This window comes from Xyrauchen texanus, chromosome 6 (assembly GCF_025860055.1).
Source record: "Xyrauchen texanus isolate HMW12.3.18 chromosome 6, RBS_HiC_50CHRs, whole genome shotgun sequence".
Classification (NCBI taxonomy): Eukaryota; Metazoa; Chordata; class Actinopteri; order Cypriniformes; family Catostomidae; genus Xyrauchen; species Xyrauchen texanus.
The window spans coordinates 29,159,020-29,174,388 of record NC_068281.1 but is presented as its reverse complement, the minus strand read 5'-3'; the positions used below and the strand labels follow the sequence as shown (position 1 = coordinate 29,174,388).

The 15,369-nt window shown below is 38.0% G+C and overlaps 2 protein-coding genes across 2 annotated transcripts in view; one reads left to right on the top strand and one right to left on the bottom strand.

The window, feature by feature from the left end:
- The first annotated feature begins 6,463 nt into the window (after window positions 1–6,463).
- On the top strand, window positions 6,464–12,336 carry LOC127645336 (proteoglycan 4-like). Its single transcript, XM_052128917.1, has 14 exons — window positions 6,464–6,517; window positions 6,892–7,046; window positions 7,124–7,240; window positions 7,566–7,679; window positions 7,773–7,826; window positions 9,415–9,480; window positions 9,568–9,687; window positions 9,845–10,084; window positions 10,347–10,433; window positions 10,525–10,664; window positions 11,152–11,308; window positions 11,400–11,507; window positions 11,682–11,810; window positions 12,190–12,336. The coding sequence occupies exons 2-14, from the start codon at window positions 6,974–6,976 to the stop codon at window positions 12,294–12,296; spliced, it is 1,512 nt and encodes a 503-aa protein (XP_051984877.1). The 5' UTR covers window positions 6,464–6,517; window positions 6,892–6,973; the 3' UTR covers window positions 12,297–12,336.
- A 141-nt stretch (window positions 12,337–12,477) lies between these two features.
- Window positions 12,478–15,369, bottom strand: part of LOC127645337 (nucleoprotein TPR-like) — a 33,612-nt gene continuing 30,720 nt past the window's right edge. Inside the window, exons 47-51 of the mRNA XM_052128918.1 lie at window positions 14,153–14,251; window positions 13,882–14,041; window positions 13,401–13,510; window positions 13,214–13,306; window positions 12,478–12,622 (exon numbers count right to left, since the gene is read on the bottom strand). Of these exons, the coding sequence (XP_051984878.1) occupies window positions 12,564–12,622; window positions 13,214–13,306; window positions 13,401–13,510; window positions 13,882–14,041; window positions 14,153–14,251 (521 nt within the window). The 3' untranslated portion in view covers window positions 12,478–12,563. The remainder of the gene's footprint in view (window positions 12,623–13,213; window positions 13,307–13,400; window positions 13,511–13,881; window positions 14,042–14,152; window positions 14,252–15,369) is intronic.

The window sequence follows — 15,369 nt, the reverse complement described above, 5'->3', positions numbered from 1 at the left end:
GTTGTGTGTCTAGACTGATGGTATTTATGTAACTAACAAAGCAGTTTATATGTGATAATGTCATAACATATGCTTTAACAATATGATGATTTGATGAAAATGTTAACTAATGAAGGGTAAGTATGACACCATAATCATAGACATCATAACCATAGAATAAAAACATAATATATCACCTGTGAAGTATCTGCATCAAAGTGTGCATTGACGTATTTAAGCAATATAACACTAGCAAGAGTGCAAAAGAGCAAGAGAGAGAGAGAGAGAGAGAAAGGTAATTTTTTAGGTCTTTAAAGTCTGAAGTTTCAGAGTTAAACTTGTTTAGGTAAACATTCCTTATTTCACTGAATGCTTCACATGTTTGGAGGAAGTGCATTTCTGTCTCGACTTCACCTGTCGAACAGTGACCACATATTCTGTTTTATTTTGGTTGCCATGATTTTTTGTGTCTTCCTTTTTCAATTGTCAATTTGTGGTCACTGAGCCTGTACTTGGTTAGTGTCTGTCTCTGTTTTCTATCTCTGACAGTAAAGAGATATTTTGCCAACTCATACTCTCTGTTTAGGGCCAGTTAACATTCTAATCTACACTGGCTTTTAGTTTCTTCTTTCCAATGTTTCAAATAGGTTTTTTTGCATTGCGTTTTAATTTGGTTTACTCTGATTGGTGTTTGGAAAACAGTGTTGATGTGAGTCTGGTCAAAGTGTGTTTGAGGGGGGACAATTAGCCTCAGCCAACTGATGTAGGGGAATCTTTTCTGCGCTCAAGGAGAAAGAGACAGGGCACATCTTGCTGCCCAATATGTATCAACATGCCACAACCTGAGGGACAGTGAAATATCTGGACAAACACACACACACACACACACACACACACACACACACACACACACAATGTGATGTGGTGAAATAAATAATAATAGTAATTTATATGATTGTTTTTTATATATTACTAATAATTATATTGTATACTGTCCAAGTTATTGGACAAAATGTATTTAGCTTTTATTTTATTTATTCTATATGATGCTTTGCAACATTGTTTTTGAAACTTTCATGCCAATAAAGCCCATTTAATTGAATTGAATTGAAATGTAATTGAAATTGAGAGAGAGTGTGTGTGAGAGAGAGAGAGAGAGAGAGAGAGAGAGAGAGAGAGAGAGCAATCTGGCTACTTTCCTGACACTGGAGTATGGGCTTAATACACCCATTATATCAGAGTGAAGACAAATTCAACCCCAATAACTACCAAGGCATTTGTGTGAACAGTAATCTGGGGAAGACTTTCTGTTGTATCCTGAACGCCCGGATACAGGCCTTCCTTACCAAGCACAATGTCTTGAGTAAGAGTCAGATTGGATTCTTACCAAACCACCGCACCACTGACCACATTCACATGCTACACACGATAGTCAACCAGCACGTGCATCAAAAAAGCAAAGGAAAGATTTATGCATGCTTTGTTGATTTAAAAAAAGCATTCGATTCCATCTGGCATGATGGTCTATATTATAAAATTGTACAATCCGGCATTGGGGGTAAAATGTACGATACTATCAAATCTATGTATTCGGACAACAGGTTAAAAGTTAAAACAGTTAACAGTAAACAGTTAAAATTGTCGATAAAAGAACAGAATTTTTCACTCAAGTGCGAGGAGTGAGACAGGGCTGCAGTTTGAGTCCAACTCTGTTCAACATTTACATTAATGAGTTAGCAGTGCTACTGGAACAATCTGCAACACCCGTTCTTACTCTAAATCATTCTGAAGTTAAATTTCTTCTCTATGTAGATGATCTGGTGCTGCTGTCAGCTACTGCACAAGGGCTACAGCAGCACCTGGACTTGCTGGAGAACTACTGTCAGAACTGGGTCCTGACAGTCAATCTGAAAAAAACTACAGCCAGATTACAGGACACCAGATACACATTTACTCTGGTGAACACTGTAATAGAACAAACCCGACACTATGACTACCTCGGTCTAAACATCAGTGCTTCAGGGGGTTTTGGTCTGGCAGTGAATGCAATAAAAGAGAAAGCTAGAAGATGCTGGGCCAAACTAGGCAGATATCCTCTTATTATACATATTGAAAAACGATCCCTCAAATTTTGGACACACCTAAATTCAAGTTCCCCTAACACCCTGCAACACGAAGCCCTTAAAACCCAAGAGCTGAAGCCTAAAACCAGTCCCATTTGTCAGCTGGCTCTGAAACTCACAAACCCACTAACAATTAATAAACACCAGTTTCAGACCAGCACTGCTGAACAAAACCAGATCAGATTAAACCAAATCATAAAAGAAAGCAAAAATTCATATTTGGACCATTGGGAAAATGAAAGTAAATTGGAATGTTATTGGGTCCTAAACAGAACATATAATCTGGCAGAATATCTCACACTCTAAGAGATCCAAAACAGAGACGGATCCTCACCAAATACAGACTCAGTGATCACAGTCTGAACATAGAAAAAGGCCGACACAGACAAACATGGCTTCCAAAGGAAGAACGAGTCTGTGCTCACTGTGACACGGGTGAGGTCGAGACAGAGATACACTTTCTCCTTCACTGTGAGAAATTTACAGAGGTGAGAGAGAGATACCTCCACAAACTCTCAAACCTCATGCCACAGTTTTCCAGTTTGGCAGAAGCCGATCAGATGCTGGTGTTACTGGGGGAGGACCATCATGCATCAGTTGCAGCTAAATTCATTTTTGAGCTGCACACCCTCAGAAACCAATCACTGCCTTAATGTACTTCATTCACAATACATTTATTATCTTATGTTCATAATGGCCTGTTAAATGCATATTTTATTTTATAGTGTATATTGTTATCATAGTTTTTTATTTTATTTGATTCATTACCTGGCACCTTATTTTAATTCTATCTTTATTGTTATTTGTTACTATTTTATCATTATTATTTGTCTTGTCATTATCTGTTATGTGTATTAATACTTTGGCAATATTGTATGTAAACACAATCATGCCAATAAAGTACTTTAAATTGAAAGTGTGAGAGAGAGAGAGAGAGAGAGAGAGAGAGAGAGAGAGAGAGAACTTGAGCTTGTGCGATTACCTACGACTGACAGTGTCGCGACTCCCAAGCTGTAGTGTTGTGTTGGTCAGCTTGCTGAAGACAATGGGAATTTTGGTCATATCCTATTTTCTCTGTGTAAATATAGCCATTCAAGCTCTTACTTTTAGTTTAGGAAGAAAACAAAAACAGTGTGATGAAAACAAGTAAGCGTCCCAGTGTTTATGGTGTGAGACATCAGCACTCATGGAACGTCTCTGGTCCAATCAGATTCGAGGACTGGAACTAACTGTTTTATATATATATATATATATATATATATATATATATATATATATATATACTTTATAAACAAACTCTTATTAAGTTAATAACTAAATGAATGTTACATGGTAATGTTGCATTTTATAAAGGTATAGGTGAGACTGGGGCTATTGAACATTTTCAACATTGTTGCCCAAGAAAAATAAACACACATTGTCATGTATAATTTTGTTTATCACTATTATTGTCTTTTAAAAATATATACTGTAAACATCCAAATAATTTACATGAGAAGGAAATTCCATAATTTATTACAGCAAACCTTGCTTTCAGAGATTATTGATTGAATTAAAGCCTGTGAGAATGTGTAGGCCTATATGTTTTTCTTACCCCATTGTAAAATTGTTTAATGCTTCTTGTTTTAATCATAAATCGATTTTTGAATTTTTTTTATTATAATATCCTCTGAAAAAAAGGCTTAATAACATGTGCAATTTTCCTTATTGTTTAAATGATGTTTAGATATCGTTGCTGGGAAACAAGACAAAAATACTGATTAAGACAATTGTTTTTTTGCTGTGTTGCAGAGCACATTGTCATATTAGATGGGGTAAGTTGTCACAATGGAACCTGCCTTTGAATTGACCACTATAAGCTTTTCATATACGTTTAAAAAGCAAAACAAATATGAAGCAACAATTGAAGAAGCAGCAAAAGTGTAAAAGGTAACATGGAAAGATTATCTGACGTAATAAATAAATTGTAGCTACAAAATTACAACACATGTGATAGCTTGATTGACCAAATAAAAATGTGACCAGATCCATGCCTGAATGTACACTGAAAAAATTATTGATAACCTATAAAATGCACTTCATGTGGTAAAATACTGTATAAATTACCTGGTTTTATTCAATTCAAATATATTCTTTAACATCACTGAATTAGTCTCAATGCATTATTTTACACTCACATTTAAGGGGTTAAGGGTTAGATCAGGCAGAAATAGCTCTTTAAGGTAAAAAGGTTACCATTTATTTTACAGTGTATTGTGATGTGAGACACTCCAGATGAAGTGGGTCCCGCTTGTCATAAAATTCTCTCTTACCAAATAATAAACTAAATGAAAGCCCAGCGAGAACATGATCCGTCTCTGATGTTCTAAGGTCTGTCTCGTTTTTCTCATACAAGCTTTGTTTTCAGACTGTTGACAACGAGATGTCTACACAGAAAAACTATTGCCTTGGATTGCATATGTGTCTGAATAGTGGGTGTCCCTGAGGCAATTTTTACTTTTTGAAGTGCATGACCACAGCAGAGGTTTGAAATAATCACAGCAGTATGTTTTGAGGTGTGGCAAACTACATTTACATCTGAAAGACATTACTTCAGGACGAAAACGACTTCCCACAAAGAGGATGTTTTCACTCTCACTTACGTTTGTTCACTGGACAGGGTAATTTTATAGCAAAAAAATACTGTTTTTGTAATTTAATTTTGTTTGATTTGGGTGTTAATATGTCATTATTCCACTATCCTGCAGCTACTTGCCTCCCATATAAAGCAAACACATGTACCAAAAGGTGATACAGATATGTGAATCAAGAGAACTCTGTCTCAAGTTTACTGTGTGGGCCAGCTATCTTTTGTCAATAGTAAACAACTTAATTCTCATCTTTCATTATAACGTTAGATTAAAAGGATAATTCACCCAAAAATTTAAACTCTGTCATTATTGACATACTGTCAGGTCAAAATCTTAATGACTTTCTTGCATGAAACTCAAAAAGTATTTATCAGAAAAAAAAAATATTCTGGGTTCAACACAAGTTAAGCTCAATCAACAGCATTAGTGGTATAATATTGATTACCACAAAACTTCATTTTGACTCGTCCCTCCTTTTCTTTAAAAAAATCAAAAATCTGTTCTAGTGAGGCATTTCCAATGGAGGTGAATGGTGTCCAATTTTTGAACTGTAAAATACTCACTTCTTCTAAAGTATAGCCATAAGACATAAACAATATGTGTGTTAACATGATTGTAGTGAGAAAATATCACTTATTAACCTTTTCTGAGAAAAGTTATAACCAATTTTACAACTCTGTTGACATATCGATGTATAGTCAACAAACCCTAAAATCCTAAAATAACTGAAAAAATTACAATTTAAAAACATTACTGCTCAAATAATACATGTGTTTTAACAGAAAATGAATGTAAGTGGTTTTATTAAATTATAAGATTCACATTTCTGCTTTTACACATTCACTTTCGTTGTCCCATTTGACTTCCATTGTACGTGCATCACTGTAACCCTGGTTTTTGCTTTTTTTAAAGAATGGGAGGGATGAGACAAAATGTTTTTTTGAGTTAATCAAGATTATACCAGAAATAGTGTAAATTGAGCTAAACTTGCATTGAACCAGGAAAATTCCTTTAATAGCAGAATATATTTTGCATATCAAAGTGAATGGTGACCTTGGCTTTCAAGCAAGATTTTCAGTCATTAATGACTTACATTTCAGTCTGTTCCTCACACAAAGGTATCATAAGACTTCAGAAGACTTTGGAATAAAGGAGAATGAACTAATTTTATGGTACATGTTTGGCCTTTTTGGAGCAAGACAGCCCCTGGCTAATAAAACAAGGGTGAGTAAATTATGACAGAATTCTGCTTCAGTGAAATTTCAATTTGATTTAATTTAACCAATAAAACACTGTGACCAGTGTCACAAAAGAAAGATCAAACACCATCTGTAACAACAAAATATACACTGGGAAAGGACCTCTGATATTACATGTTTTGAATATGATTAAAAATCTGAATGTAATAGTAACGGTTCATTTTGACCAATGAGCTGACTGCATTTATGAAGAATAATGAAATTCAGAGCCACTGGACACAAACTTTAATGACCTTAAAAAAAAAAGGAAAAAAAAGTGGACAATTAATAGGGGGTCAATGTCCCTTCTGTCAGCAGCGTGGACAAATCTTGTGGTTCTGACACATTGCTGGTGTTGTCTGGTATTTGTGTGTGTAGGAGGTTAGATCCTCCAGCCTTTACAGCATCATGCTTTTGATTGGGCTGCGGTGGTTAATTAAACAAGTTTCAGAGAGAAGAAATCCAGCTGTCAAATGATATAAAAGAGACAAAGTGCCTTTAGAACTGAACAAGGTGAGTTCACTAAGGCAGTTCTGTTTCTGTTCTGGTAAGTCCTTCTCTGTATACCAACATCATTTCAATGATACATCATAACATAAAAATAAAAGCTTCAGTATTTTGTGATCATGTCATGAATTTCTGAGACCAGCGTTTTAATAAAATGTTTATTTCTGTAAAAAAAATATTTTTTTCAATCTGTCCTTTCAAATCATTTGTTTTCACTCTGACCACTACTTTGTTTAATTTTAGTTTTTCTATTTTAGTTTTAACATTCTAATATTTTCTATTACTGTATATCAAACACTAAAACTTACATTAATTTGTGGTCATTTGGTAAGTTTAGTAGTACGTTTTTCCAAATATTGTTTTATGATTATGCTTTCAGTTAGTGTTAATGTTTTCATGTATTTTTCTTTTTAGTTTTCATTATTGATAACAACACTATTTGAAGCATAGGCGTTCATATCAGTTTACACTGATTCATTGCGACATCTGGGTTACCATGACTGGATCCACTCTGGTTTCATCTCTGCTGGCATTGGCGTGCGTTCTCCTGCCACTATGTGCTGCTCAAGGTGAGTAATTTATGGATAATTTATAGATCCATCTGATGAAGTTTAGGTGAATGCTGAATGCAGAATGTGTTGTGCAGGCAGCTGCAGAGGCAGGTGTGACGAGCCGTTTGTCCGCGGTCAGGTCTGTAATTGTGACTACAACTGTTTTTCCCATGGAGAATGCTGCAAGGACTTTGAGGAAGTCTGCACCGTCAGTAAGACCCTCACCACATCAACAAATATAAAGGGTTCTCAGTCTTGTACAGATCTACTCATTCTTTATTACTGCCATTTTCCACATTTAAGAATAATATTTAAGTAACACAAATGGAAGTATTGGAATTATTCAGTGACCAAATATGTTGAACAAAATCAAAACTGTATATTTATTTTAGCCTCTTAAAAATAGTCAACCTTTTCTGGGATGATTTTTGGCCCTATCTGGCCCACTATCTGGTATAGATAATGTTACAATGTTAATGTGTTGTATAGAAATTTGGAAAAGAAAATGTTCAGAGGTACTGTGTGTGTAAATGGCAGGTGGCTCGTGCAGGGGTCGGTGTGATGAGCCGTTCAGGCGTGGGAGACAATGTGACTGTGATTCAGACTGTGTCCTCTACAACACCTGCTGCCCTGACTACCATGGACAGTGTGGTATGCCAAAAGCTTTTAATCTCCACAAGGAAACTACTTGTTTTATAGCGGTCAGATACCCATATTTTAGTTTTGAAATGTATTCTCTCCTAGATGCCATCTCCAACTTAAAAGCTCCAAGAAGCTCAAAGATAACCAAAACAACAGGTATCTTTTAATGTCAATTTATTCCTCTCAAATTTGTTGTATGGTTCTGATAAATTTAGCCACAGGAGGAAACCTGCTTAGTGCTGATTGACAGTAGATACTGTATCTGTTGTTCAGGAAAACATTCTTTTTTGTAGCAACACTTTAGACCTAAAATCAAAATTGTCCTCAGTCCCTCCCAAGACCAAAACAAGCCTCTCAAAGACCATAAGAAGCCCTCCGACAGTGAGAGTGGGGAGGCAGGTACAAGTAAATGTATTCTTTGGTGACTGGACACAAAGTCAGACAGTGTCTAAAAAACTTCAGGTAACTAAAATGATGCAAATGTAATTAGAACTACAGAACAAGGAAAACAGATATCTGTTGGGTCGCATAAATGTGACCAGAAGATAACTTATAATTATGTGAAACCATGTGTACAGGAGTGGTTTATATTAGTGTTTCTCCACTGGTTGGTCGCAACCGAAAATTGGGTCGCAGGTCTGCTCTGATGTTTGTGGACAGAAAATAATGCTAAAAGCAAATTATAAATTCCAATTAATCGTGGATTGTGGACAAATTAAGTGGCTGATCAACTTATAAAAGAGAGAAGAAAAATGCTAACCATATCGTTTGATGTTGAGGTCAAAAGCTGAGCGTCAATTTAATTTACAGGGGTTTATTTTTAACGCAAATTAATACATCACTTGGTAGAAGATAGCCAAATAGGCAGATGTTGTCATCCACAAAAACCATAATGTAGCTATATTTTAATATTTGATTTTAAAGACTTTTTTGTTTACCTTTAATTAATAAACATTTTTTGGTACTTTGCAGGGATGCCACTCACCCAATATACTATCCAATATAAACTCTAGGTCGTAAGGCAATTCCCGATGATAATCACTAGTGTGTATTACAGAACCATCTCGGTAGGAGAAACAGTGACCTCAAGTTTTGTAATAGTAAAAAAAAAAAGAAGAAAAGCAGTAGAGGTTAATTCATTGTGTACCAGTGGTCGTAATTTGCCCACTGAAACTAAGCAGGGTTGAGCCTGGTCAGTACCTGGATGGGAGACCTCCTGGGGAAAATGAAGATTGCTGCTTGATGAGGTGTTAGTGAGGCAGGCAGGAGGTGCTTACCCTGAGGTCTATGTGGGTCCCAATGCCCCAGTATAGTGACAGGATCACTATACTGTAAAAAGGCACTGCCTTTCAGATGAGACTTTAAACCGAGGTCCTATCTAAATCTAAATGGGTCCTTCTGGTAGAGGGGAGAAAAATTATGCGGAGGTGCCTTTAAGAGTGCATGCTACAGCACAATCCCCTTCCGACAAGCTGAAGCGGGCAGCACCACCACCCACCCAACAACTTTTCTATTTTAATTCCCGGACCGATTTCTCTTCCCACTCTCTCCATTTCCTTCAGCCTCTGTCCCTGCTAAGGTCTGTGCCCGTCACTCAGTGTGGCAATGCCCCAGCCGCCCCATAGACCCTGGCATGGTGATAATGCTATGACGTTGTCTTTGGCCTCTAACTGGTGCAGTCGCTCCAAATTTCATGTTCAATTTTACAATTAAAACTGCTTTTTTGATCTGCTTTTTGTTTTAGAATATACTGACAAGTGTATTGCAGCATGTCTCGCAAACCAGCAAGATCCAGATGTCCTGAGAGATGGTGAGTTCAAACAGCAGGGAGCAGCAGACTTGTAAAGATTAGTGGATGTTCTGTGCTTTGATTATCAGATTTTTGTTTCTCTCTCAGGAAACTTGGCTCTGACCGGGCTAAATAATTTGATGGCTCCATCTGAAACTCCATCACTCCTTACTGGTGACCCCATTGCGCAGGACATTGGCCTCCATCTGAGCCCTTCTGACATACCAGGTAACACCCTAATGAGTTTCCTTAACCTTAAAAAAAAAAAAAAAAAAGAGAAAGAGAGAGAGAGAGACAGACAGACAACCATTATCAATCTGCAGACATTTACTTAAGGACTGATACTCAGCGCTTCCAATCAATATAAGCCTTTCTCTCCTCATAGACATTGGCTTCAAACCTTCTGAGTTTCCTTTACCAGAATCAGGTCCTGCTCCAGCAGTTGGGACAGTACAAGCAGCTGGACCCTCCTCTGGGAAACCCCTAACCATCCCAGTACAGGTCGCTCTCACTATAAGTGGACAAGGTGATGGCCAATCCAGTGGGCCTGCCTCTAGTTCAGGCAGACCCAGCACTCTTGCAGACATTGCCCAGTCAATGGGAGCAAACAACCCTTCAGAATTAGGTATGCAGTTACAATAGTTCTTTTGAATTTGTGCACATCCCTGAAATTAACCAGATCAGTCATCATCAATCAACATGTTTACAGTCCTACTGGGTTAGTAGAACTAAATGCTGTTTTTAAGAAAGAATATACATTTAATAGTTAGGCTTAAGAGTTCCACTTTACCTGTATTCACCCTATATCTCTATTGCAAAACATAATAAATGTGGCTTAGAAGATATGGTTAGAAATATACGATCCATTTTTTAATTTCTTCTTTAAGATGCAGGTTTGAACCCTGACCTCTGCAGTGGCCTTCCTATCGATGGACTGGCAGCTCTCTTCAATGGCTCCATCATAGTTTTCAGAGGTGTGCTTTCTATTTTCTGTTTTATAGTTAGTGGGATTTTTTCCCCCCACATAACTGCACCTAAGATTTTGCAATATGACATCCATGTCAGGTCATTTGTTTTGGCTGCTGAATCCCAAGACAAGAAGAGCTGAACCTGCTAGGAGAATAACTGAAGTGCTGGGCATCCCATCCCCCATCGACACCGCTTTCACTCGCTGCAACTGCCAGGGCAAGACCATCATCATCAAGGTATTAAAGAACATGGACAACAATCATTGACTGCAGCCTAAAACTGAACCTTGAAGTGAAAAAGTTTAAGTTTAGTTGTGTTCATTTTAATGTATTGAACTGTAATTTTTGTAACTAGACATCCTAAGTGATGCTTCCCCACGCAAAACTCACTACTTCGATAATAGGTTGTGGGTGTTTGCCACGGCATTGCTGTGTGGTTGCTATGGCATTTAGAGTCGCCCCATGTCTGGTCCATAGATATGGTTCGGGTCCCTCATTCATAGGGAGTGAGTCAGACTTTTTGCCTGTTTTATACACCAACTGCCTGGTCACTAAGAAAATAGCAAAAAGCCACTTGATTTGATGTATTATTCTTGTCTGATGGGTAATTAGTTAATATGAAGTTTAATACTTTGGGTTAATGTTTTGTTCTAAATTACAAGTATGAGCAATAAAAGGGCTTGCCTTTGCAACAATCAGTTTTTGGCTGAATCTCTCTCCTAAGGGGGATGATTACTGGAGTTTTGAAAATGGTGTAATGGAGCCTGGATATCCAAGATCAGTGTCTACAGACTTTGGTGGCCTCACCGGAGAGATCAGTGCTGCTCTGCCTATCCCTGCCACCAGAAAGAGACCAGAGGCGGTGTACTTCTTTAAGAAAGGTGCCTTTCTTCCTGCTAAATATACTGACTGCAGTGTTAGTACAAGCTGCACAAATTAGAATATTTATCAGATTGTGTCTTCTCTAATCAGGAGGTAGAGCTCACAAAGTTTCTTATCCGCCTGGAAATGCACCGAATTGCAGTGACAAGAGATCCAAAAAATCAGTCAACACCAAGAACCAACGTGCTAGACAAGCAGGTAGTGTGTATTTTTAATGCCATATATTAGGTATTTGAAACCAAGTTCTATCAGTGCACTGGGAATAGAGTTTAAAATGTAATTATGAATGGAAAAAATAAGTAAAATATTATAAGATACAAAAAATGTGTCCTTTATTTGTCATTTAATCTAAATAAATATTACATTTGACAGGGATCCAGTTGTCAGGAGAGATCAACATGAGCCTCACGTGGAAGGGCTTCCCCACCCCTGTGACTTCGGCCTTGTCTATGCCCAACCCCAGAAAATCAGATGGTTTCGATTACCTTGTTTTTTCTTGGCGTAAGTGATATTTTGTTGCAAAAGTCTTATACATTTATTCTTAAAGGAATATTTCACCTAAAATGTAGGGGGGAAACACAGAAGACCGAGGCTGTCAGTTCCTAACTTCCTAATTCTGCCAAACAACTCCCTTTACATTTTCTGGGTGAACAAACCCAAGACTTAAATTTGTACTAAAGTAGTTTATGAGATTTAAAATTCTATGCATAGCTAACAGATTCAAATGTAGAGCTGATGTTAGACAATCTTTACTTTTGTACTCATTGATATAGTAATCTTGTCTCTTTTCTCAGTGCTTTACTGCACCTCACATATTAGTTTTTTCAAACAGTATATTTTAATCCATGAATTTAATAACACTTATCTCTATAATTTACAGCTAAAGTCTTCAATATCAAGATCAGCAGTGAGCTGCCTACTTTGGCGGCTCCTGCCAGCAGTCCCTCTCAGCAGAATGACATCAGAAGCTGGCTCAACTGTCCCTGAAAAAACCAGCACTAATCAAACAACACCAGTAGCAGCATGGCAGAATATTTTTCCATTTATTAGCAAAACCATTGAACATAGTATCAGGATGATTACTCACAAAAATATAAAATAACAAAACGAATCCATTGCTTTGAAGCTCATTGAAGGAAACTAAATAACAAAAAAGGTCAAACAGCCACAAGCTGATTTCGGATACTCTATGAAGCTGTTAATAGGTGTGTGATCAGAGTTTCTGCTGGGCAGATGCTGTTAAGGCAGGTGGATTTAAATGGGAGTGCCTCTGTTGAGTCCTCGACCACGACCTCCTCGAGGAAAACTCATCCCTGCAGGATACGATTGAGAAACAGATTTTAAGAAAAAGAGTCCAAATCCAAAAAGGCAATAGTCCACATTTTATGCTTTAAAGAGCCCATTAAAATCACTAGCACTGTTTTCTGTCCTGTGTTGATGCTTTTCCTATTAAATGTTTAGGCTGGGGCACACTAGCACATAGATGACCTCAAAGCTAATAGACGTTAACTAAAAGCCACAAATCTCAAATTGTGATTTCATGGGGTCTTTAACCAAATTCTGTTCTCCGTCGATCTCAATCTTTTTAAAACAAGTTCATAAAAGCAACATCCAAAAGTCCAATTTTGTTCAAACAAACTGAATTTTTGTTGAGTAACATCCTGACTTAAAGAAAAGCTTTTGTATTCACGAAAATATCTGTTGCTTCATTAAAAACCAGTAAAGCTTTCAAAAATAAGTTCTTTGTTGTGTTTGTGTATGGGAGATGTATGTAAAACTGCGATATGTGTGTATTTATAAACAGTACAGAGAGTCGATGAGGGTGGATGTAGCAAGTAGAACTCCGACAACTGAGAGCGAGTTAAGGAGAAGGTGAATTGAGTAATGGGGTCTGTCGTGCTAACCTCTTCGGAAGAGCTGGTTCCTCCTGAACAGCTGGTTCTGGGGGAGGAGCCGACTTGCAGGTTTGGTCTGTCCAGTACTGGTGGTGCTAGTATCTAAAAAGAGAAAGAAAGATGTAGAGATGCAGAAGATAAATAGGACAAATTCTTATATAAAAGTACAAAGCCAGTGAGATATTTATATATATACCTGCAGAGCTGGACGTGGGCTCCTGGCTAGTGGAGGGCAGGCTGACATCATCGGATGGCTGTGTTGATTCCAGCTCTGACTGGCTCTCTAGACATGCCTCACCACTAGTTCTACATAGTTTTAACACAAGTATTATAATCCAGAATGAAGAAACGAGTCACTGAATAAACCATCTTCAACATGGCAAGATTTCTCAAACAAATAATTATTATAAGCTTTAACACAAACCTTCACACTCAAACTTCTATTAAATGCACTATATGCATTCAAAACCACTTAAAAATAAAGAAATGAAAACAGGAATTGTGCAGTAACAAAGCTATTGATAATGTTTGCAACTGACACCAGGTGTAAAAACATGTCTTAATCAGCCAATGGAGCATATTCTTTGGCCGAAGCCAAATATATTGGTGTTTAACCAGGAAGCACCACTTTTAAGTGATTGTGTGTAATTAGTGATTGTATGATTATGAGTCCCTACCCTTCATTCTCAGCCTCTGCCACAAAGACGTCATCGGCGTCATCTCCTGGGACAGCTTCTCCTTGGGCAGTCAGGCTGGCTGTGGATGTGCTCACCATGGGAACAGACTGAGAAGCTGTCTCTACTACATCAGAGGTGTGACTCTCAGTAAATACAGTTACTGTCGAGAAAGACAAGTGTAGGGAAAGCAGTTAGATATCTGTTTGGCTAAACAGACGTGCATCACTGCTCCAAGCAGTCATGACAAACCAGACACCCTGTAGCTGCGTACCTGGAGCCGCCACCTGTAGAGGGGTAGTGGGGACACTCCTGCCTCCTGACTCGTCATCATGAGAAGGTAAAAAGAGAGGACACTCGTACATGCCCAAACCTGCAGCACAGCAAACAGACAAACTGTCACTTCCATGTCACCCATATTACAGAAAGAATGCTCCATCTAAAGCTCCATTCACACTGACAGCTCTTTTAATCACTGGAGGTCACTAAGTGACTATAGTTGGTTGCTAGTAGAGGTCTTTAGTGCTGGTCACAATTTTATTGGTGGGCTGCACAACTGGCCATAGCTTTTGAAAACCTGATGACAAATCAAGTATACTGCTGGTAAACAAAAGATGTCCATCTATTCTGACAAGGACTGACAAACATTGAATGTTTCTTGCAAATATATATGAAAGAAGTCAATCAGAATCAGAATGAGCTTTACTGTCAAGTGTTCTCACGTACACAAGGAATTTATTTTGGTTATAGGAGAAACAAGTGCACAGAGAACATTACAGTGAGACACAGAATATAAAACAAGGTAAGAGCATAAATATACACAAATAATAGGACAAATAACAGAATGGTGTATGTACATGTGCAAGTGGAAATATATGTGCAAGGTATGGGTATGTACAGTTATTGAATTAAATATGTGAATTGAAATATGTATATGAGATAACTTTTTACATAATTGCACTATGAGCGAGTCCTGAGGCAGTTTAATTGTTCATGTGGAAAATGGCCTTTGGGTAAAAACTGTTCTTGTGCCTGGATGTCTTGGCGCTCAGTGCTCTGTAGCGCTGGCCAGAGGGCAACAGTTCGAAGAGGGAGTGGGCAGGGTGTGTGGGGTCCAGAGTGATTCAACCTGCACGTTTCCTCACTCTGGAGATGTACAGGTCTTAGAGGGTGGGCACGGAGGCACCAATAATCCTCTCAACAGCCCTTAATGTCTTTTGTAGTTTTCTTCTCTCTGATTTGGTGGCCAAACCAAACCAAACCAGACAGTTATAGCTGTACACAGGACAGACTCAAAGACGGCCAAGTAGAACTGTGTCAGCAGCTACTGTGGCAGGTTGAACTTCCTCAGCTGGTGAAGTACAACCTCTGCTGAGGCTTCTTCACAATGGAGTCTATGTGGGTGTACAACTTCAGGTCCTGAGAGACGGTAGAGCCCAGGAACCTGAATGACTCCACTGCTGCCACAGTGCAGCAATGCATACTGCACCA

What these genes read in the sequence shown, in the direction of transcription:
- LOC127645336 (XM_052128917.1), top strand. Translation starts at nt 6,974, where the DNA reads ATGACTGGATCCACTCTGGTTTCATCTCTGCTGGCATTGGCGTGCGTT. An exon ending in TCCAGATGTCCTGAGAGATG is followed by an intron (nt 9,481 to 9,567) that starts GTGAGTTCAAAC and finishes TTTCTCTCTCAG; the next exon opens with GAAACTTGGCTCTGACCGGG. An exon ending in TTACCTTGTTTTTTCTTGGC is followed by an intron (nt 11,811 to 12,189) that starts GTAAGTGATATT and finishes TATAATTTACAG; the next exon opens with CTAAAGTCTTCAATATCAAG.